The sequence below is a fragment of the Oreochromis niloticus genome, linkage group LG13 (genome assembly GCF_001858045.2).
Source record: "Oreochromis niloticus isolate F11D_XX linkage group LG13, O_niloticus_UMD_NMBU, whole genome shotgun sequence".
NCBI lineage: Eukaryota > Metazoa > Chordata > Actinopteri > Cichliformes > Cichlidae > Oreochromis > Oreochromis niloticus.
The window spans coordinates 33656477-33681403 of NC_031978.2; the positions used below are offsets into that span (position 1 = coordinate 33656477).

General features: G+C 39.3%; 1 protein-coding gene across 10 annotated transcripts in view; it reads left to right on the top strand.

Moving 5' to 3' along the window:
- rasgrp3 (RAS guanyl releasing protein 3 (calcium and DAG-regulated)) overlaps positions 1–24927 on the top strand; it is a 562943-nt gene that overhangs the window by 14565 nt on the left and 523451 nt on the right. For 7 of the 10 annotated variants that reach the window (XM_025897308.1, XM_025897306.1, XM_025897304.1 and 4 more), the window contains 5 exons: positions 17640–17718; positions 17999–18101; positions 21487–21549; positions 21736–21867; positions 22249–22396. In XM_025897308.1, the coding sequence (XP_025753093.1) occupies positions 17649–17718; positions 17999–18101; positions 21487–21549; positions 21736–21867; positions 22249–22396 (516 nt within the window). In that variant the 5' untranslated portion in view covers positions 17640–17648. Of the gene's footprint in view, positions 1–17639; positions 17719–17998; positions 18102–19128; positions 21550–21735; positions 21868–22248; positions 22397–24927 lie in introns of those variants that run through there. The other 3 variants (XM_025897313.1, XM_025897311.1, XM_025897312.1) reach the window with 3 other exon arrangements.

Sequence of the window (24927 nt, forward strand, 5' to 3'; positions counted from 1 at the left end):
ACACTGGTACAGCACATGTGAGTGAAATTCATGTGAGTGAACTCTGTGTCAAATACTGAGCTTCAGTAAAGATTCAAGTTGCAGTTATTTATATGGCCTATCACCTTAAATCTTCACTCAAAGACAAGTATCTATGACAGTGTATATGTAGATGTATTATATATAAGACACAAATATTGTGCGTTTAATATGTTGGCATTACTAAATTTGGCTCAATGCTTACATATATGTGTAAAAAGGAAAATGTACGAGCTGTGATAACTGTTTCTGATAGAATGAAGAGTAGACTGATATATTAAATATTCCTTTATTGGGTGAGAAAATCAGACCATGTCATAACTGCTTTAAGTCATACAGAATAGATATCAGAGCCTTAAACAGGCTGACTTCTGCTAAATGGTTCAAACTGGGCAGAAAGTATACAAACACATAACATCCTTATAGAATATGATGTAACACTATAGATCAACTTACCTCAGACTATATAAAGCATATAAACAATTACAACAATATGATGCAACAAACACAGCAGTGCTACTAATCCAAAATACTCAAAGCTTCATAGAACTGAAACAAACATTTATTTTTAGCTCCATTCTGCTGCTGATACATACTTTAGGTTTCTGAATATTAAACTTGTTGCTGCCTTTCATAGTGTGTAACTTGAAGGCCCTGAGTACTTTCTCCCACACTGAAAACACTGGGATGATAACATTATTTGAACATTACCTAATAAGACTAATTCAGGACAGACAATTAGTTATTTTAAACTTTTCTAGCAGTCCTTCACAAACAGGGAACAGTCTGTCTATTCTCAACATCTGTCAGCTGCTGCTGGTTCTTCCTCCTCCTCTTCCTCATACACTGCTGAGTTTGTCCTGGTGGATCATCAGGGGTGCAAAGCCTCACAGATGATGTACAGCAGTGGGTCCCTCAGTCTGTCCTCACTCTGGACACTTGCAGTTGTCACACATGGAAATCAAATGTGTGATAAGCTGCAGGATTCAAACACAAGTGTAACTTATAAATACATGTTCATACTTTTATTCCACAATCAGAGAGAAAGAAAAAGAGAGCGTGCAGGACAGACAGGTGACAGTCTCAGGTGTATACACTGCTACAAAACAGCACAAGCAGGGGCGGATCTAGAGAAATTTTCTTAGGGTGGCATGAGGGTGGCAAAGAAATCAAATGGGGTGGCAAAATCAAAGCCTTTTTTTTTCCCCCCCAAACACATATGCAGGTGGTTACATATGGTTAAAATGATTCAAATGCAGTAAGTATACACGTTTTTCATATAAATATAATCTATAACTTAATTATTGTCTGTAGCCCACATAATTACACACTTTAGTTGCATAAAACATGTGAGTTTTGATCTTATGTACTATATAGCCTGTATAATAAATAAATAAACAAGTAGCCAAATAAGTATGAAATCCAGAAAGCTACACAACATGGGGCGGTTCATTTACAAATACAAGTCTAAGTTAAGTTTCACACCGTTTTTTGTTAGAACACAATCACATTGTTACAGCTTAAATTACACAAAATGTCAGTAATCTGCACTGTCATGAACAAAAATTTAAACCTAATTTTTCATGATTTGTTGGATTAACCCACTGAGGTCTGAAATACAACTGGCCATTTTTGACTCCTTTTGAGTTTACGTTTGTATTTCACCCTCAAATTGTTTCATTTGATTTTTTTCCCTTTGCCTTGTTTGGTATCATTCTTTTCAGCTCAACTGAATTTAGTTGTTTTTTTTTTTCCCACTGACATACTGCATTAGTATTACTGATCTGAAATCACACAAAGAACTTAAAATCCTAGTAGTATTTTTTACTGTAAAAAAAACAAAAACCCACAGACATGTTGAGTAAATTTTTATAACTTGAAATGCAAATATAAATTGTACATTTTGTAAACATATACAACTATTTCTCTAAAAATGCAGCCAATACACCTGCCGTTTCCCCCCCCCCCCATTTTGTACAACCATTTAAAAATATTACTAAAACTAAAATGAGAGAACAATCAGGTGTCGCAATAAGAGGCCCCACAAATGTGTGCCAGTAAAAAAAAAAAAAAAAAAAAAAAAAAAAAAAAAAAAAAAAAAGTTTGTCCACCAAAAGACAGAGGAGAACAGCACAGGGACAAACCTGCAGGCCTGACAACAGCAGGTGTATCACTCCGCTGGTTTTCTACTTAGTGACAGTGTTTACATTACAAATGTGCCTTGTGACATTCATTAGTGCCCTCACTGACACACAAAACAAAACCACTACACAACAGAACAACTACACAAGACAACACAACACACTAAACGTCACAAATCTCCCACATCTAAAAACTCTCTCTCACTCGCTTGCTCTGTCTCGCTGCTGTTACCGTCACTCCCAAAACTCTCCCCTCTTCCCAAACAACCAAATCCCACGTGTTGACTTTTTTTTTTTTTTTTTTTTTTGTTTTTTAAATTAGTCGACATGGTGCATTTTTCCACCGATAGGAAAGAGGTTGCTTTCCCCCCCCCTTTCTTTACTGTTTTCGCGCTGTCCTTAGAAAACGCTTAAAACCCACACACAAAAACATGACGACAGTATTTAGTAAAAAGCGTGGCGCGCATGCCTCTCTCTCTCTCTCTCTCTGGATTTACTGGCCTGTAATTAAAATTTAAAAACTTTGAACTCCGAACTTTCAATATGGGCTGAAATAGAGACTCAGCGTGGCTGCAGCTTGTTGCTATGTCAGCTTAAAACAGTCATGTGATTTTGAGGTGCAGCGTGTCCGTGGACCCCAGAGGGTTAACACTCACCTTCCTTCCATTTCCAGAGTGTAACATCCAACCAAATGTGTAAAATCCGAAATTCCCATGGTGTTGTTCAAAATGTGCTCTGGCACAATCATAAGCATCGCTTGCTACTGAAAACGAGAAAAAAGCCGGTCCCGCTATGGGCTGAACCATTTGTTAATGGTGGAGGGGGGGGGAACACTATGCAATATATTCAGTTTTAGCAATTATATTCACTGTTGACTGTAACTACGCTCAAACTGTTAATGCTATCTTATTTTAATAAACAACACTGTCATATGCAAAACTGGGGTGGCACTTGGGGTGGCAAGGGATCATTTTAGGGTGGCAGTTGCCACCCCATGCCACCCTTCTAGATCCGCCCCTGAGCACAAGAGAAGGAGGATTTAGTGTTTGTGTTATTACGAGTGCTAAACAAGAAGAGTTCCCAGATGGTACAGTGGACACATGTGTGACTCCTGTGATTAAAGCATCTTTCTTTCAGCTTAACGAGTGAACCGTCAGCTCGTTCAAACACACGTTAAAGTCCGTTTGGCTCGACACCACCGAACAGAGGCAGCAATATAACATAGCTAACATTAACAGTGCAGTGAATCCTGCTTGTGCCGTGATATTCAGGACTGCAAACCGAGCAGCATCACTGACTTTCAGCCTGTTGTGTTTGTGGATATATGACTGACTTTAATTATCCATAAAATAATCACATTTTCTGTAAGATTAAGGTCAACTATTGTATTATTTTAAAGGCTTTAAAACCAAGTAAACGCTGAAAGTACAAACATCGCTAACGGCAAATAACTTTGCCGACATGTGGCCAACAGTAATGTTTTGATGTTTTAATGTTCCTCATTATTAAACATTTGCACATAAGTGACATCATATTCAGTACTTACGTTTAACAGTTTACTCTTCGGCCGCTACGCTTCTGCCGTCTGCGGCAAAATTATCCACAGTGACTGCCGCGCTATGAATTGTGGGATATGTTGGGCCTCGAAGTCTACATCGCCACAGCCTTAAAATTCAGGGAAATGAAGGCTGCATTTCAGGGCCACATTTCGAGCAGCCTTTGAATTGGGACAGCCTTCGGCGCGCTGCTGTGACGTAATCGGCCTTAAAATGCAGCCTTTAAGGCTGCAGACCCTGAATTGGTATACAGCCAAGGATTGAACCACAAACCTTCCATTTAGTAGATGACTTGCTCTACCTCCTGAGACAAACCCCCTCCCAAAACGTTACTGGTAGAACTCAATTCCTTAGAGAGCACTAGAAAATTAAAAGCCAGATAAATACATCTCTGACACTAGAAGCTAAAGACCTTGAAACAAGAACTCTAGAACCTTACCAACATGCTACATCATGGAAAAGTATAAGACACATTGGTGGGAAACGCCACAGTATTGATCCGGAGCTGAAAGCCATTTAGAAAGAGCCCAAAGTCTCAGAGAAACTAATAAAGATGAGTCTAGGGACTAGTGAAATGAATCCCTGAAAACAGGACAGCAAAAACTAGAGAGGGAACTATTGTGCACTGCTGCCTCATAGCAAGTAGGTCCATGTTTGTGTTGGTTCTCTTCGGGTACTCCGACGTCCTTCAACAGTCCAAAGAAATGCAATTAGTGTTGTTTGGTCAACCGATGATTCTAAATGGGTGTGAATGTGACCTTGAATGGTTGTCTGTTGCTCTGTGTTAACCCTACAACAGATTGGTGACCCGTCTTGACCTTTGTGGTCCTTTTAGAAACAAATCGTCTCCTGTTCATGTCACCTGTGTGAACAAGGACTTATCAAAGCTGTCAGCTTAAAGACAAAGGTTTTGCAAGCACCAGCAAAACCAGAAAAGATGAATAATATACCATCCATTTTATCCTGCCTACTGGGTTGAACATGTACACATACTTCCTTTCCAAAGAGACCTAAATCATTTGGCAGGAATGTTGTGTTAATATGATGTGAAGTGTATCTCTATAAACCAGTTCACAGACTAGTCACTGAAAACATGTGTGTCACAATCAGTGGTGGCTGACTGTGTGTAGAGAGAATACTGGACCCAAATGCAGACCAAAAACAGAGCGTGAAATGTGACTTGAAAAAAAATGTAAGCCGTTGTGGGTCATAACAAGACTACACAAAGCAAAGGCAAGCGGGGCAAAACTAAACTATAACCTAAACTGGAAAAACTAAACTATGATTACTGTGACAAAGACATGAACTCAGAAAATGTACATGCAGGAAACTATGAGAATGAACATGCATTACCTTAAACTTGAGGTGATACAAAGGGAAGAACAACCTGACAAAATCTGAATGAAACACACAGACTAAATACACACAGGAGGTGATCAAGGGAAGTGGAAACACCTGGGGAAACAGCTGACACAAATGAACATAACGACATCAGAGGGGAAGCGTAAAACTAAACACATTGAACAAAGAAACACAAGACTTTCAAAATAAAACAGGAAACACGGAGAGACGTAGACATGACAACACAGGATTGACAACATGAAACACGTAGACAAGAAATACATAACTAACACAGAAGGCCTGGGTGCAACATAGACTACACTAAAATTCACGGCCAATTAATAATAATCCAACATTCCACATTATCTTCAACATATAACAAAAGAGATCAAAATAACTAAAAGCGTTGGCTCACAGACCCTGCCCCTGACAAGTGTGTACACCATTGCATGTATTATGTTTTGCATATTGCACATAGTCTAGCTTCTTCAGTTCTAAGGTCAAATGGTGGAGAGTCCCAGAAACCTTGGGTGATTGTGACCTACACCCATTTTCACACCTTGGCTCATGTGATAAGGTAGAGGATCATTAGGGGGTCTATTGTCCCTCTTGGGGCGACACTCTCATAGGGCTTAAATTGGAGACTCTCCACCAATTGACCCTAGAACTGAAGAAGCTTCTCAGATGAGAGGTGAAACGTCTTTAAGCAACTTAAAGAAGTCCAGATGCTTTTCCTTCCAAGCTCCTTAGACTACGATGACCTGGATGACTGAGAACCTTCACAGACAGATTGCACATACAGTGGGATGTAAAAGTGTGACATTGCATGAAAAACTTGACAAATTTCCACGTTAACCTTAAAATCATGAGAAACTTTATTTTTATGTTTCCAAAACCTCAAAGTAAGAACAAAAAACTATGTTTTAACTTTTAAAACTTTTTTAAAAGTTAAAACATAACTCATGTCCTAACTTTTAAAAAGTTAGAACATGAAAATGAATATTATAATTTAAATGCATCCATTTCTTGGCTAGCTCGTTAACTCCTTTGTAAATGGCAAATGGACTGGTTCTTGTACAGCACTTTTCTAACCCTACCCGAGCACTCAAATTGAAATTAAAGTAAAGTAAAAAAGATCAGATTGTTATTTTATTTGATGTTTTGACATGAAATAGTCACAGAAGGCTATGTGAATACTATTTATCTATTTGATCATGTTCATGGACATGAATTGTCACAAAGAAACTGTGATCCCAATAGATGGATATTTCACCTTTACAGAAGTCTCTTTGGCAGAGCAGAATTTTCCACAACAAGACTAAAGCTCTGACATTTAATGAGTGATGTCACACTTGATTCGGTTTGTTGAGATGCTGGGCTGCTTGGAAAATCAGTATCGTAAGCAGCCAACTACGTCATTCAGGCAGCTGAATAAGGATCAGCAGTACATCATGGGAGATGGGGCCTCTGGTGGTTTTGACCTTGTTAATGTCTAAGTGTGTCATCACCTTGGTGAAGCAAAAAAAGACATCCCTTGCCAACATCTAATTTATACAGAGACCTGCGTCAACATCAGCATTCTGTGTGTCTGTGTTTGTCTGTGTTTGAGTGTACACAGTTGGATGAATAATTTCTTAACTGCAGGCAATTCATTAGTAATTAGATTTTTAGGGATTGTGCTAAGAAGTGGTGATCTCAGCACCAGCATTCCCAAAAATTTCATATTCATAAACAAAAGAGTTTAACATAACTAATATAACTGATAGGTGTAAAAATACCAATACCCTTAACTATATATACACATTTTCTGAATCAGAAGGGAAGCTACTGAATCAGAAAAATGTAAATTTGTACTTTTTAATTGTTTTACCGTGATAAATAAAAAAAAACCTATAGCTGGTTCAGTAAGTATTTGGCCACATAAATAGTGTAGTCTGCTGTAGACTGCTATTATGCAATGAAACGGAATTAATTCAGTTGTGCCCTTTGAGATATGGATATGAGAGTCCTGATGCTATTGGTGACACACACTCTATTTTGATGTGAATTCTGAAATTTCAATGCATGTAAAACTACACTGACAATATTCAATTATACCCTTAGAGAATGATCGCTTTTGGCTTTTTTCCAGCTAATTGTGCTAACTGTAGATGCACTGGCTTGTGTAATTCTCAATCATGACTGCAACATGCAATATTTTGAATAAAAAAAACATACACTGTAAAGTTCCTATCCAGCAGCAAACACCAGACAAACACAAACACAATGGAGCCTTTAGTAGGTAAAGAGCCAGGAGACATTTTCACAAACCTTCTAAGAATCGAGCTCATGACATATACCAGGGCTGCCCTGGGGTCTGCTCTGACCATTGGCATGCTTAAAATAACTCACCTATGAGTTGCTTAGGGTATGTCCAGCAGGCATTCTCAGATACTGAAGACACATCAACTGGCTACTTCCAGTGAGAGGGATTACTCTACGTTGAGTGCCTGCCATTACCCCGTTTCTTGTGCTAAGATTAGACACGTTTGATGAAAGCTCATTTACCACTGCTCACTTCAATTTTTTGGTCACTGCCTACAGTTCAGTTTTATAGGTGAATACGTGAAAGTAGATCAACCAGTAAAGTATTCTCACACTCTCCAACACAACCAAAAATCTCTGAATGCGGGAATGCAGGTTTTTCCAAAGTTTGTGGAACCCACACAGAGCTATAAATCAGAGACCGGTGAGAGATTGTATATGTAACAAAAAAAGCACACTACACTGTTGCCACTAGGAATGGGTATTGATAAGATTTTCACGATTCCGATTCCATTTTCGATTCTGTTTAACGATTCGATTCTTTATCGATTCTCTTATCGATTCTTATTTTTTTAAAAAGGAGAACACTAAGGTCGATTAGCTTAGAACTTTGTTTTATATCTTCTCTTTGAACAAGATAGAAATTTAGGAGTAACATGGCCTTACAAACCCAACAGTGAGATCTTAAGAGATCCACAGCCTATGGCTCTTCAATGGGGTGTCACAGGGTCCCCAGGAAAAAAAATTGTAAATGTAAAATAATAAAATAAATATTCTTCTGTAGCATTAACAAAGTATAACATAAATTATTCCGTAGCAATTACACAAGAATATCCAGTAATGTCCCTGCCTACAATTAAATACATTCACTTACCATCTGCTGTGGCAAATGGGTGCAAGCCTTTGACCACAAACTTAGTCACTGCTCGGTGACATTCGTCTATCCTGGCCTGAAAGGAGACGCTAATGGCAGACTGCAGCGACAACAACTGCCAGCATCTGAGCCAGCCAGACTCTGTCTGTCTGTCTCATCATGGTCACCTAAATGCAACGCACAGTAATGGTAGGTTTTGTAATAAGGCAGATCGCGCTAACATAATATGCACTGTTAGCTGATTATTTACCTGCCGCATTAAGGGGAGAGGACGTGCAAACGTTACCGCTGCTGCTGGGTTGAGATTCACGAGTCTGGAGCGGAATTAAAAAACACGACATTCATTTAAGGTTATCGCGTGTTTTGTGAGCAAATGCTTTTGCATATTCGTAGTGTTTCCTCCTTTAAATGAAATATCTACTTTGCAAGTATTACAAGTTGCCCTGTTGTCATCCGTTCTCGTAAAGTATAACCAAACTTTTGAGCGTTTGAGCTGCTTTAGGCGTCCTGCCAGGTAAATGACGCTCCGCAACATGGTGACGTCTTTCGGGGCGACTGGAATCGATACGGGAATCGTTTGCAAAAATGGCAAACAATTCCAAGGAATTGAAACACTGGGAACCGGTTCTCAACAAGAACCGGGTTTCGATACCCATCCCTAGTTGCCACTCTCTTTCCTCTTCAGGCCACTTGTCACTCAGTCAGCATTCCACGTCTGCACAGTTGAGCTATACACTGTTTGAAATTTGGAGGAGCATTTTTGTGTAGGTTAAAAACCCCTCTTTGTAGCCTCTCTTATGCAAATGAGCACACACTCAGAAAAATTATGGTTCTTAAATGGTTCTTCAGATGTCTTCATGGTTCTTTAAAGAACCATCATACGTCAAAGAACCTTTTTATTTTGTCGATGGTTCTTCAGCTATTACAAATGGTTCTTTAAAGAACAAAAGGTTCTTCATCCTTAGCTATCTAAGTTTGATGGTGTAAAATGGCATAAATATTTATTCACTATAATGAGGCTGTGAATTAGTTTTGTGTTTTGTTTGTGTGCATGTGTGTGCGAAGGGGGAGGGCGGGTTACCTGGCAATTACCTTTTAACAGCAGATGGTAGGAAACTGAATATTCAAATAAAAGTTAGAAATACTTGCTTAAAAATATACTGGTGGCAGGGGTGGGGGCCAAAGCCTAAAGACCCTACCCCTCACACCCCTAACCCCGCAAACCCACTGATCACAAATAATGTGGTAATAGAATATGGAATTTCTTATTAAGATGTTTATGAATATGGTGAGTTAACAAACAGTAGACACAATACACACATCCAAATACTGTACTTCAGTTTTAAATTTTAATAAAGTATTACTATTTTCTGCTTCAAGGTATTACTTTTGAGATTATTATATATATTAGAAAATATAGCATAATGAAAATACTAGTTATTGTAAACTTTACAAACCACCCAGCAGTATGTAAAGTCAAATTATAAAATACTAATAAATAACAATTGCACAACAGAATCTCAGTGTAATGAACATACTTATGTGTTCATTACCGACACACTTAGTTTTGACAAAGCACACTGCTTAGGTAAATGATCTCAGTAGTTGTTTATCACTGAGCAATTTATGTGTTTCGAGCCAAATAAATGACAGTGAGAGAGAGAGAGAGTGTCAATCGTTGGGTTGCGCATGCGCAGACAGATTGCGCGACCGGCGGGCCTTGAACTTTTTAAGGGAAAAAACACTTTCTCACTAGTGGTGTGCCATACTGCATATTTTGGTATCGATCCGATACCAAGTAAATACGGGCCAGTATCGCCGATACCAATACCGATACCGATACTTTTCAATAAATAAGGTGGATGCCTCATTGAATTGCTAAATCGAAATTAATTTTCATGACCTTAAGTGTTTTTTGTGATTTTTCCTTTTGTATTATTAATTACTTAAAACTCATGACATAATTACGAGAAATAATTTATTTATAATTAAATAAAAAATGCTTTATTATTGTGGCAGGCCGTGGTCTGCGATGCTGCTGCAGGTGAGATTGACTCACCTTCACTGCATCTACAATGATGCCTCACCGGCTTAAAACCGGTGCCCTGCTTGTGCTGTTGTTGTTTTTGGTGTTGATGTGTACAGCTGGCAGCAGGAGGGCTGCAGCCGTTGAATGTAGGCTACTCTTACAGCAACCGGGTGATCACTGTAAGGGCGGCTCGGGGTGAGCCGGAGGCTGGCGCGCCAGCGGGACCTGCCTAGCTGGAGATGGAGGTCGAGGTGCGCGGGGGTCTTGCCTGAGGGCGGCATGCTGTCCGCTTCGGCCGTCTGCCCAGCTGCCTCTGAGCCCCAGCTCACTTCCACTCCTGCTCCGCCGCCTCTGCTTGCCATATGGGTGGCCATCAGGCCAGCTCCCGGGCTTCTGCTAGAGGAGCGAGCGACCGCCAGAGTGGACACTTCCCCGTCGCTGGGCCGGGGCATGGGGCGCCGATGGTCCGGGCCGATTCCCTTGCCTGCTCGCGGGGTGGGGGGAAGCGGGCGAGGGGGGTATGGGGCAGGGCGTGTTCTGCGATGCCGCTGCAGGTTTGGTGGTGGTGATGTGTACGGCTGCCAGCGGGAGAGCTGAAGACGTTGAATGTACTGTTACAGCAACCGTGTGATTATTGTAAGAATAAATGATGCTGCAAAGCATGAAAATGCCATCGGGTCTGCCGTGGTGGCGATCTTTTATTTATTTATTTATTTTTTTAATCTTAAGTGCACGCAAACCAGTAAACAAATTAAATCAAATACTGTTGATAAACTATAATATACAAATTACAAATTCTCGACAACAAAAACAATTGGTAAAAATTAATATGTAAAATAACTTATATGTAAACAACTTAATAACCCCCAAAGTGTCTAAGTCACGTGACGTGTCAGCGCAACACCGAAACAAAAGGGGGGGGGGGGCAAAGTGTGCCTGCTCTCGGCTGACACGGGAGCTGTGAGTCCAGCGACCTGGCTGTTTCGTTTTTGCCGAAAGCACAGCACAGCATAGCAAACAAGCAGAACTCAAAGTAAAGAATCGATCTAACCAGCCAGCCTAGTATTGATCCGATCCCGATCCCGACTTGGGATTGATACTATCGATATTTGGATCGATCCGCCCACCACTATTTCTCACGGACGGTGACAGCGAAACGGATAACAGTCTTGAGTACCTGCTGGTCTTTGAAGCTCTGGATTCTGGGACTGTTGGAAAAGGTAAAACGTTTTCATTAAAACCTTTTTACTGTTTTGTTTTTGTTACTCGTCATTGTAGCTTGCTGTTAATGCTGTGCTAACAATAACAGTTAGCTATGTTACATACGTTAGCCGTTGACGTTAACGCAATTTAGTATCGGTATAAAGAACTGTTTTCCTAACAAAACCACTGTTATAATTAAGTGAAAGTGCTCCCAACTAATTGGCTTCTAAAATATGTGGTTCTATTGCGTGCTGCGTACATAACGTAATGTCAGCTAGACTGATTAAAATTTATAATATTGTTAATGTCACTAAAATGGCGCCTGAAGCCTGTTGTGATGTGAGCTGTGTCTGCTCTAGAAACTCTGAAATTCAGTAGATCTGAGCCGTACATTAAATACTCACATCAGCCTGTACTTTGAATTCTATAAGAGCTGTATAAAACACAGCAATGCACAAGTGTTTTGAATGAATAGAAATGTGACACATTAGAAGATGTGTCTGTGACTGTTCCTGTGTAACTAATTTTCGGACTAGCTGACAAGTTATGCTCCGGCCATTTGATGTTACCAAGATAGATGTCCATTTGTAATATAGTTAAATTTTCTTTGTACGTTTCATTTATCCACCATCGTACATTAAGCCAAGAAGAGGTCATTATACTAACAAGAGGTATCAACACTGGGCCAAAGTTCAGCGCGTGGTTAAAGTTTGTAATCCAGCCAGGGTGTAAATATCACTCAGCAGCCAGTCGCAGAGATGAAGCAGGTAGCATCAACACATAAATCTACTCTACCTGGCTTAAATCACAAGACTACCTCTGACCGAAAAGCTGTAGATTTTTCTTGTTTGCACAAAATAATTCAGATTCACACTAATTCTTTTCACAGCTCCAACAAAATGAGGAAGAGGAGCGGGAGAAAAACAATTAGATTGAATTACAATTGGATGGATGTCAAGGACAAGGAGGAGGAAGCTTAGGATGAGGAGGAAGAAAAGCAGCAGGAGCATCTTTGGGGATCTCTATGATGTCATTGAGGTTTGTTTCATTAATATTGTCCTCTCACAAAGAAAGATGACTTGTTTTAGTTCACCTACTTCCTGTGTTAAATAGTTATTTGCAAAACGTTGTGGAAAACCACAGAGCAGGCACTTATAGTGCATCTGCATGTAAATGAACATCAAATCTCTCAGACTAAAATCTGTATTATACTTTTAGTCTTAAGAACATATGTTGTATATTTATCACCCTCATGATAAAACCCATGTCAGCCATTGGTTTATGGACTTTGTATTTAGAAGCCTCAACATTTGCTTTATTGCTATTCCAATGTTTTTTGTGAGCCTTTTGGGACCATATTAGGATGAGGGATCAGAATCTGGAGTCGTGCACACTACTGTTTCATTTAGCGTGTATCTATAAGATTTGTACAGCAGATCCAAGTTGTGCCTTGAAAACAGGAAAGTCATCTGCATAGAGGAGAACTTTAATAGCAGGCTTGTACAAAGTGAGGCTTTGTGCTCACATTTGCTGCAAACTCTCGTTTTAATTCTGTTACCTTGTTTTGATGCAGAATTCACTTGAAATCAGGGAAGAACTGGACTTGTTTTTTATAATTTGTTCTCGTGAATTAATTGTGTATCGCATACATTTGATTTGACTTTCTGCGAGACAACAGTCATCCGCTGGCCAAAAAAGTTTTCCAAATACCTCCACATTATCAAGTCTGGATTTAGGAAAGAATAGCAAAAAAATCTGCACCTCCTGGTTCACATGCAATTTCTGTTTTTGTGTTCAGAGGCGGCGGCGAGAGGGGAGACCTCGGCTCATCCAGCCTGACCAGGAGGAGTCTACATTAACTCGGCTCTTCCAGGGCACCCTGCAGACTCGGCTGCTGGCAACACTGGGATGACGTGAACGCCAAACTGGAGTCCATCACAGGTCGACTGCAGGTATGCGAGTCAGACCTTCTGAGGAGGGTTTCACTTTTCTCTCTTCTTTATAATTGACCCTTGTTTTCTCTCTCTCAGCTCCTTGTCTCAGAGTGGGAGGGATTTGAAGCACAAAGGGAGGAGCTTTTTGTTTGGTTGGCTGATATGGATGTCCACCTGAGTGAGGTTGACCAGCTGACAGGAAACACCTGTGAAAAACTGAAACAACTGCAGGTGTGGGGTTGTTTTGATATGACATATATTTGATATGACACATACGTCAGAGACATTATCCTAAACTGGACTAACAAAGAACCATGAGTCCAACTAGGGCTGCTCAATTAATCGAATTTTAATCTCGATTACGATCTGGGCTTTCAACGATCATTAAAAATGACTGAGCCGATTATTAGCACCTCCCTTGTGCTTTACTCTCGCGCTGCTCCGTGTGGCAAATCGAGCGCACCTCTCTGCAATTCAAACACACGTCATAACAATTAAGAGGACCCGAGGGAAGCTAAGCAGAAGTTATTTGGAGAGGAGAGGATAATGGCTGCTGAAGAGAGAATGCCGCTGGTTGGAAAGAGAGATAAAACGACTTCAGTGGTGTGGAAACATTATGGGTTCGCGGAGTCAGACGTGGATTAAGTAGACATAGTGTGTAAACTTTGCTACGGTGTCGTAGCTGCACCACAGAGCAACACTACAAATTTATTCAAACATTTGAAGACCGCTCACAAAGTGACATACGATCAAACAATGAAGGAGCAGCAACTTTAGTTGACATACCTCAATGTCAGTTTGATGCAATTGTGCATTGTGTGGCTACACAGCTTGCCTTGATGTTTGGTTATTTGTATGCATAAATATTATGCAGTATTTTGAAGTTCACTAAACATTAATGTTTACATTTTTCATTTATTTTTTACATTGCAAACATTTGCACTGTTATCGGTATTTGCACACTATTTTATATTATTTTTTGACAATCTTTAAAGCCATTATTCAATACATTGTTATTGTTAAATAAATATCGTCAAATAATCGAGATCTCAATTTCAGTGAAAATAATCGTGATTATCATTTTTGCCATAATCGAGCAGCCCTAAGTCTAACATTAAACTTACCTTACATAATGTAAGGCTGAAGTTCATTGATAATTTTATTCAAAAACTTGTTGTTGAAATATTTTTACTGAACATGCAAACATCTGCTGATGAAAATGTCTTGATTTATTGGTCTGTTATGAAGCTATTGCTCTTTCTAATGTGTTTATCACTTTTTGATGTTTTATAAATTAAACAATCCATGTATTAATTGTTGTGTTATCTTTAGATATAGTATTCATATATATATATTTATTTATTTATTTATTTATAGTATAGTAAAAATGTTATTACTGTTTAAATGACTAATATGTGACATGTATTAGTAGTGATGTGGTGCCTTTTTGTCTTTTGGTATACTGCTAAATGGCAATAAACCATTAATATATGTCTATGCTGTGCTCGTATTTATTTTACCCTACTTAAATTCAATTTATTTAATATATGTTACATAGTGAGTGAGAAAGGTGACTGGAAAGGAAAAACTCAATGCATCATGGGAATCCCCGGCAGCCTACGTCTATTGCAGCATAACTAAGGGAGGATTCAGGGTCACCTGGTCCAGCCCTAACTATATGCTTTAGCAAAAAGGAAAGTTTGAAGCCTAATCTTGAAAGTAGAGATAGTGTCTGTCTCCTGAATCCAAACTGGAAGCTGGTTCCACAGAAGAGGGGCCTGAAAACTGAAGGTTCTGCCTCCCATTCTACTTTTAAATACTCTAGGAACAGCAAGTAAGCCTGCAGTGCGAGAGCGAAGTGCTCTAATAGGGTGATATGGTACTACAAGGTCATTAAGATAAGATGGGGTCTGATTATTTAAGACCTTGTATGTGAGGAGCAGGATTTTGAATTCAATTCTGGATTTAACAGGAAGCCAATGAAGGGAAGCCAAAACTGGAGAAATATGCTCTCTCTTTCTAGTCCCTGTCAGGACTCTTGCTGCAGCATTTTGGATCAGCTGAAGGCTTTTCAGCGAGTTTTTAGGACATCCTGATAATAAAGAATTACAGTAGTCCAGCCTGGAAGTAATAAATGCATGAACCAGTTTTTCAGCATCACTCTGAGACAGGATATTTCTAATTTTAGAGATGTTGCGCAAATGGAAGAAAGCAGTCTTACATATTTGTTTAATATGTGCATTGAAGGACATGTCCTGGTCAAAAATCACTCCAAGGTTCCTCACAGCATTACTGGAGACCAAGGTAATGCCATCCAGAGTAAGAATCTGCTTAGATACCATATTTCTAAGATTTTCAGGGCCAAGTACAATAACCTCAGTTTTATCTGAATTAAGAAGCAGAAAGTTAGCGGCCATCCAGGTCTTTATGTCTTTAAGACATTCCTGCAGTTTAACTAATTGGTCTGTGATACCTGGCTTCATGGATAGATGGAGCTGGGTGTCATCTGCATAGCAGTGAAAATTTATGCTATGTCTTCTAATGATGCTGCCTAAGGGAAGCATGTATAATGTAAATAGAATTGGTCCTAGCACTGAACCCTGTGGAACACCATAATTGACCTTAGTGTGTGAAGAGGACTCTCCATTTACATGTACAAATTGGAGTCTCTTAGATAGATATGATACAAACCACTGCAGTGCAGTACCTGTAATACCTACAGCATGTTCTAATCGCTCTAATAGGATATTATGGTCAACAGTATCGAACGCAGCACTGAGGTCTAGCAGGACAAGCACAGAGATGAGTCCACTGTCAGAGGCCATAAGAAGATCATTTGTAACCTTCACTAAAGCTGTTTCTGTGCTGTGATGAGCTCTGAAACCTGACTGAAACTCTTCAAATAAGCCATTCCTCTGCAGATGATCTGTTAGCTGTTTGACAACTACTCTTTCAAGGATTTTTGATATGAAAGGAAGGTTGGAGATTGGCCTATAATTAGCTAAGACAGCTGGGTCTAGAGATGCTTTTTAAGTAAAGGTTTAACTACAGCCACCTTGAAGGCCTGTGGTACATAGCCGACTATTAGAGATAGGTTGATCATATTTAAGATCGAAGAATTAATTAATGGCAGGACTTCTTTGAGCAGTTTTGTAGGAATGGGGTCTAAAAGACACGTTGATGGTTTGGAGGAAGTAATTATTGAAGTTAACTCAGAAAGATCAATTGGAGAAAAAGAGTCTAACTTAACATCGATGGTACTAAAAGTAGCTGTAGATAATATTACATCTGTGGGATGATTATTGGTAATTTTTTCTAATGATAAAAATTTTATTTGTGAAGAAGTTCATGAAGTCATTACTAGTTAACGTTAAAGGGATTGTTGGCTCAGTAGAGCTCTGACTTTTTGTCAGCCTGGCTACAGTGCTGAAGAGAAACCTGGGGTTGTTCTTATTTTCTTCAATCAGTGACGAATAGTAAGATGTTCTGGCTTTGCGGAGGGCTTTCTTATAAAGCAGCAAACTATTTCTCCAGGCTAAATGATGATCCTCTAAATTTGTGACACGCCATTTCCTCTCCAGCTTACGAGTTATCTGCTTTAGGCTACTAATCACATGATTAGTTCATTACCAGGCCTCTGGAGAACTTCAGGACATGTTGAGGAGCTAATTTAGCCATTTAAATCAGCTGTGTTGGTTCGAGGACACATCTAAAACCTGCAGGGACACTGGCCCTTGTGGACTGAGATTGCCCACCCCTGTTCTCCATCTACAACCTTTCTCAATTTAGTCCATAACTGTAACCCACTCAAATGATTTGCTTCTAAATGTACATCAGTTGGTTTCCTCAGTTCCCAAATGCATAGATTGTTGTTAAAAACAATACTCATACTAGGCTTGATATAATAGATTGTCATGAGATAATCATTCCTCTTTGAGTGATCATGCTGTATGGACTCAGGCGTGTGGGACAGCATGGTCATTGGTGAACTCACTGTTCCTGTTTCATCGAAAAACGAATCCTCTCTGCTCTGTGGATAGTGAGCAAATAGTGAAGGCCATCTTATTGTGCAAGCAAAATGTGGTTAAACTCCCTGCCTTCTTTGCCATGTACAGATTAGCATGAGCACATAGAGAATTTCCTCTTCACTTGATCAGAAACTGCTCTTTAAAGCGTGTTCTTTCCTGTCCTGCCAGATGTGCTCTCGCTCTAATGACGTACTCTCTGTCCTCCTTCCAGCTTGGCATCATGGGATCATCCACACTGGGGAAGGCAGCGTCTCTTGATGCTCTTTTAAATGAATGCATTCATGGATTTGGTGAGTGAGACAGACCATCAGGGGTCCTAAAGGTCCCTTATTCACTGCATTGCAATTAGTTTGTGGTAATTTGCAGAGAATAACTTAGGCAGTCCCTAAATTTATACCACTGTGCAAAAATGTTGGGACACCCCTAATTTTTGGTGGCTGTTCAATTTTTCATAATTGCATTAATTCTGTATTCAGAAAAACATAGTGTATCACCAATGTTTTATTTTGAGCTAAGTAAGTGAGAAAGCAGTAAGAATTCAAACTGAATTTTGGGACTTGCTCTTCGCAGATGACAGTGGTGACCTGCAGGGTAACCCCCTCCCACGCATTGTGCTGCTGATGCACCGTTGGTATGTTACATCCTCTGAATTGGCGCAAAAACTTCTGATGATATATCCTACCTTGTAGAAATCACGACACTCATACACATTAGTGCAATGGTCCAACAATATACTGAAGTTCTGTCTGAAGCTTGGAGGGCTCATTCACCTTACAGGAAATCTCACCTAAGCTTTTATTTGGTTAATGGTATTCCAGACAGTCTCTTAAATGATATTTGATGATTTCTGCTAGCAGCTGCCTCTCTCTCAGCTGCTCTCTTGGTATGCCAGTGTACATTTATGTAAAATGAGTGGTATTGATCTTAGCTTGGATCAGTGACCTTGGAGTTGCTCAGTAAGTGGTTTGTTGTACTATTAGACACAAATGGTTGTAATGCAGCTTTTTACCTGGTTTAAATTCAAACACCAACTTCATTCAATTTTGTATAATTACCCTGTTGACAAAGTATATACAGCCATGGTGAAAAGACAGTATATCCACTTGCAATATCAGGACATACTGAAATAAAAAATCATCTGGAATTTGCCAGGATCTAAATTAATTTAAATGCATCCCACAAATTGTTATTATTTACTTAACACAAACTAAGGCAAAATACAAATGATATGAAAAATGATTAAGCAGCTTATGGAAGCATGTTTAGCTGCAATGTTTTAGAAAGTTGCTTCAGTGCATTGACATTCGTTTATGCACCCCTCTCTTAAGGTCTTGCCACAGCATTCTGAGGCTGAGGTCTGGACTTTGACTCGGCCATAGCCTTTTCTTTTTTAACTATGTTGTTATAGATCAGACTTTTTTTTTCTTACTTCAGTAATCAGACACATGGAGAAACCAAAAAAAGAAAAAGAAAAGAAAAGTAACCATTACAATATAACTTCACTAAAACTTCTAACAGACCTTGTGTTTAATGGAAAACGACGCTGCCAGCCTATTTTAATTTTTTTTGCAATGAAAATAGAGCCACACACACACACACACACACACACGCACACACACACCATTGTTGTTGTCTCCTTTCTCCCTTCTCTCTATCGATCTGTTTTCCTGCTGATCTCCTCCTCTTCTTCCTCCTTTCAGGACCTCCTGACGGTCTGGATACTTGGTTGTGAGGTGTAGTAGGCCCTATACTGTGAGCATAGCCTGGCTCTTCATTTAGATTCAGCCCAACCTTTAGGTCATAATTCTCTGTAACTGTTAGCTGCTAACCTCCGGATTAGCTTGTATAGGACTGTAGAGGACCTGGGCAAGAATGCTTATTGGATTATTCCAGCCCAGTGTTTAAGAAGTCTTGTGGTTTGTTGAGCTGCAACTTTTAAATAATAAGCACTGTTGCAATGTTTTGTTTTTTTGTTTTTTTTTTCGTTTTAGAGCGAAGAGGCTTTCTCCTAGCAACCCTTCCAAATAAGCCATACTTGTTCAATCTTTTTGTTAATGCACTGTTGTGAACTCTAATATTCATCATGCTGAGTGAGGCCTGCACAGTTTGAAATTAGTTCTCATGCTTTTGCAGTTTCTCTGAGTAGTGCAATTTGACCTTGCTGGTATGGTCCTGGAAAAAATGATGGGTAACAGTAAATGGACTAGTTCTTATATAGCGCTTTTCTACTCTATCTGAGAACTAGAAGCACTTAATACAACTTGCCTCATTAACCCATCCATATCAGCACTTTCCCCACGTGCTCTTTCTACTGAAGTGCGTTCCATCTAATGGTCACGCACATTCACACTCTGATGGATGCATTACCGAGCAACTTAAGGTTAGTATCTCGCCAATGGATATTTGGCATCCAGATTGGAGCAGCCAAGGAACAAACCACCAACCTTCCGATTAGTAAATGACCTGTTCTACCTGCTGAGCTACAGGAATGGATGTCTGGAATGTTTTCTAATTGTTAAAAATCTTTCTTACTGACTTAAATATGCCATGTTACATAAAACCTTAGGACTTAAAGAAGGTATACTTTAACATGACTTTGTGGAGTCATCACCTCTTTATCTATGTGCAGGAAAGGTCTGTAATGGAATAATAAGTAATATATTACACATTACTCCCTTACTGTTTTTTGAAGCAATGCATTACTTTTCTCCTTGTACAAAGTAGTTTGTTAAATTACAGTTATGTTACTTTGCAACATGGCCTGTTTAGTTGGTAGGCAACAATATAACACCAAACTCACTGTACAAATCTCTATGCTAACAAGGACATGCACAAAATCTTTCTTTCAGTAGTCTATTTAAGTACTACCCCAAAGCTAACTGACAGCAAAGTGGGTAAAAACAGCCCATAGAGCACTTCACAGAAAAAAATGTTGTGATGATGGTGATTGGACCCTAAGAAGGAGTTTGAGCAGAAATGCACAATCCTACAAGCTTCTTCAGTTCTACTTTAAACCTCCCTAAATATTGGCACACTCCCCTTTAGCAACACTCTGTCTCTGGCTGTTAGCTTTAATGTCATGTTTACAGTAAAGCATTTTCACAATGAGTACCACCTCATAAAATATATGGCTCTTAAAGTATCACCCTTATGACTGAAATTAGTAGTACTAATGTCCTGGGTCGGTGACCCAGTGTTTTCTGTTTGGTATTATTAATCTTTGATTTCTTGATGTGTCTTTGTTAGTTTTGGTTCTGTGTTCCCACTGTTCTGTGTTAGTATTGTGCCTCTGAGTTTAGTCTGTGGATTTCCTGTTTTACTCTGAAGGTCTTGTCTCATGTTAGTGTATTCTGCTTTACTTCCTTGTCTTGTCTTGCCCAATTAGTTCTAGCTGTGTTGCTATCTGTTCCTTGTTCCCTCATGTTCATGCTGTGTATATATATTGTGTGTTTGCCTTTGCTCGTCGTTGCTCTGTATGTGTTACTTGGTGTATCTCTGCCCTACAGTCTCTGTGTCATCTCTGCTCATCACTCTGTGTCCTAATGGTTTCAGGTTAGTTGGTTAGTTTTTCCCAGGTTTTTTAGGTTTTGGTAGCTCCTCCGTTCCTGTTTTTGCCACTTTGCCACTTCTGTAAATAAAGCTCACTAGCATCACAGCCTACGCCTGCATCTTGGGTCCTTACTCTCACACGCCACACGACTGCGCTGAGCTACTTGGTGTTTGCCTTTTGCATTCCTAATCCAAGTCGATAAGGTGTCAAGGAGAAGGCTGATGGCAACTGGATGAGATGTCGTGCATAATCTATTAGAGGCAAAGCTTGAGGGCAGCATGGTGACATGATGGTTAGCACTGTTACCTTGAAGCAGCAAAGTTTTGGGTTTACAAAATCACATGGTCCAGAGTGTAACACACACACTTCATCTCACAAATACACGCCATTTCAAAATCACATGGTGATTCTGTGCTTTTGTATTCAAACCAATTCCTTGTTCTGTTGATTTGCTGTTTTTCTTTTTTTTTTTTTTAAATCTTGAAAAATGTCCTTAACTTAAGCCCACGTACCGTAACTGCAGTGGTGACAACTGCCAAAGAACCAGGCTGAACATTTGTTATTTAATGAGGTAAGTTGGTACTCATACATTCTCCTACATGTCAGACAGTCAAACTTCCTGCATCATACCACCCATCGTAAAGGGGCTTACATGTCATAAATGTCCCAGAATTTCCACACTAATAAAGGATATACTATATCTGCATTTGTCCCATGTTTATCTATTTGATGTACAATTCCAAATATGTGTACTTAGGTACTGGATAGTGACATTTCCTGCAGAGTTCAACCTGGACTTGGGTCTGATTAGAATAACAGAGGAGTTCAGAGACGTGGCAGCTCAGCTTGACTGTGAGGAGCATTTCAAATTCATCGACATCTCAACCATGTAAGACATCAAGGACACACAGATGCAGCTGAAGAAACTCTTGATATAATCAGTCAATTTTAACAAAATGTAACATCTGGGCTGGATAAAATTTAAAAAGGTAAAATAAAAAAAAATTAAAAAAATAATAAAATAAAATATGTTTTATTTAAAGGGGACAATTTTTTTTGGTCATTTCCAGCTCTTTATTTTTACCATCAAAAGGCTACACTGGTGTTGTATGACTTACAGTTCTAAATAATAAAATAATCCAAATTAAGTCACACAACCATGAGAACTAAAGAGTACACATCTAAAGCTTAAACATGTCAAAGAACGGTTCCGATGATTCTTATGCTTTTATTCGAGTGGCTAATTGCTTCTCAATTGTTCTTCTTGCAGTCCATCGTACGACTGGATGAGAAAAATTACCCAGCGGAAAAAGCAAACCAAAAAAGGGAAGGCCTCCCTGTTGTTTGACCACCTGGAACCCATAGAGCTGGCTGAGCATCTCACCTTCCTGGAATTCAAATCCATCCGAAGGATATCAGTACGTTCAGCTGTTGAGTGATCCTGCTTTGTGGCCCAGGGATGGTTTTGGAAATCATGGTCGGCAGAGGATGAATCCTAATACAATTTTAGTGCTCTATATACAATACCTTCTTACAAACTTTTCTTTCATAACTATTCTACAGCTACTGTACTTGTGGGGTCATGGAAAATAAATAATTTAATTATGACACCACGTAGGGGTATTTCACCCTGAGGAAATCTAAAACTTAAATAGTAAAAAGAAGGCTCACAGGTTCATTAAATACAGATGGGCATAAGAAACTTCCCCTTAATATAGCTTTATTAAAACATGATCAACATGAAAACAATACATGTGAAACAGTCAAAACCTTGAACAAGAAGGTATTGTGGCACACCATCTATCTATCAATGGCAAAACAAAGTAAAAATGGACTAGGATGGGACATATCAGAACCGTAGAAGGAGGGTTATAAAGAGGAACACAGACACACACACACACACCTATGGTGCTATGTGATAAGTGGGATTGTGAAGGAGAGCCATCCCCAGGGTTGCATTACTACTGACTGTCCACTCCCAGTCCTATCCAGCAGCAGGGAAAAGTAGGGCTGGGTATCATCACTGATTTCGATTTGATCTGATTCCGATTCAATGTTGACTCAGAGAACCACAATATAGTAATCCATAAAAATGAAGAGTAGCTGGATTCATGTGGTCTAAGATTTCAGTTGCCCAACAGGAACAGTTACACCTTCCAGATAAAAACTACTCCAAGTTTATTCAGGAAATGCTGCCAGAGACATTATCAAATGGTAATCAAAAATCTATAAAAAACATATACCAGTAAAATGTGACACTGTTGTAAAAATGACAAGCGGGGAATGCTGCAGCAAATCATAAATATGGTATTAAGTGCGCAAAGCAGTAAAATAAAAAAAATAAAGATTTTAATTCAAGTTAATTACTTGCAGCATGCTTGCTGCTGCTATTTAATACATTATATATTATATATATATTATATATTATATTATATATATTCCTGTTACAATGTGAACCACAGTTTGGGCTTCATTCATTGATTTTAGTAAGGCACTGCTGTTTATGTATTAAAACATACTGTGAATGTAAGGGAAAAGTATCAGTGAGTGTTGCCCTCAGAACATAACTGCCAACAGATTTAATTTTTATTCTCCCTCTGTGCTGTTTAAGGATCTGAGAGCGAGGAATAGATACAAAAACAGAATTCAAACATAATTTTTGGATAACTGATTGGTCAGTAGGAGATATTTTAAGGCCTATTGATCTCTGTAATGTGAAACATAATCTGCTTCAGAGCAGGTTGGATCCGCAGAGGTGGCTGTGCTCCAGAGGCAGAGCAGGCCATTCGAAGGGAGGTGCTTCAATCCCTTTGTACGATGGGCTCTTGTTTCCATCCCCAAAATAAGTCTTGACAAAAAACTGAACGTGTGTGTTAATGAGAAACGCTGTATAAAATATTTTGAGAGCTCACGTTAAGCAGAAAGGTGCCATATAATAACTAGCCTTTATGCATCCGCTTATACGTTAGCAATAGTAACGTTTGGTAGTGAGAACCGAAAACCCTAAAAGCTTGTTCCATACTGCAGGCCTCTGGTCAGAAGCTGGTTATGAGTTTCAGGTTAAAATCACCTTTAAATACCACATTTTCACTGTTTCTTTCATTTAATATAGATTCTCTGCTTGGAGAATAACTGTGGAATAACTTTTACATGTGCAGCCATATACAGTTAATTTGGTGATTTTGGAAAATGTATAAAATATTTTTATGTTTCATTCTCCTGCTAAGTCACTTTTACACTGCTAGAAATATAGCTACAAGAACACACATACTGGACTGTCGCATGCTACTGATAATTACCATTTCATAATGGCTTCAGAGTATGTGGCCCTCATACGGATCATTTGAGATGGAAGAAGAGTCATATGATCCATAAAAGACCCCTTTTAGATTGGTAATGACCACCCCTTTCATGTGAACTCACAGGGAAAACGCAGCTTAGCAAGCTGATAACTAGCTTCATGTGACCACTTATCCTGATTGACAAACTAGGGGTAAATGAATCCAGGTAACAAAAACACACCCTGGGTCTGTTGAACTTGCTTCATAGTACATGGCCCAGGTTATGTATTCAGCATAAGGGATTTGTAACCACCGACTGGAAAGCATCAATAAACCCCAGCAGCTGACTTATTTCCTGCTATAGCATACATCTCCAGAGACCTCAATAAAGGAATGCTGTATCACAACTGTAGGGTGTAACACATCTGTGTCCTCTGTTAGAAATATACACATGTGCACATACCCGGATTAAAACTACTTTAGATTGCACAGAAGTTCACAGACAGCCAGTATACCAAACTCCACGGAAGACAAGAGTCCATGAGCAAGAAGAAATCCTGCATGATTATGTCTTGGGAAAATTCGAACCCATCCCTGACTTCAGAATTGAGCACACAGAATGGCTACACTGGCTACAATATTAAATCCCTTCTTCAAACAGTTCCATG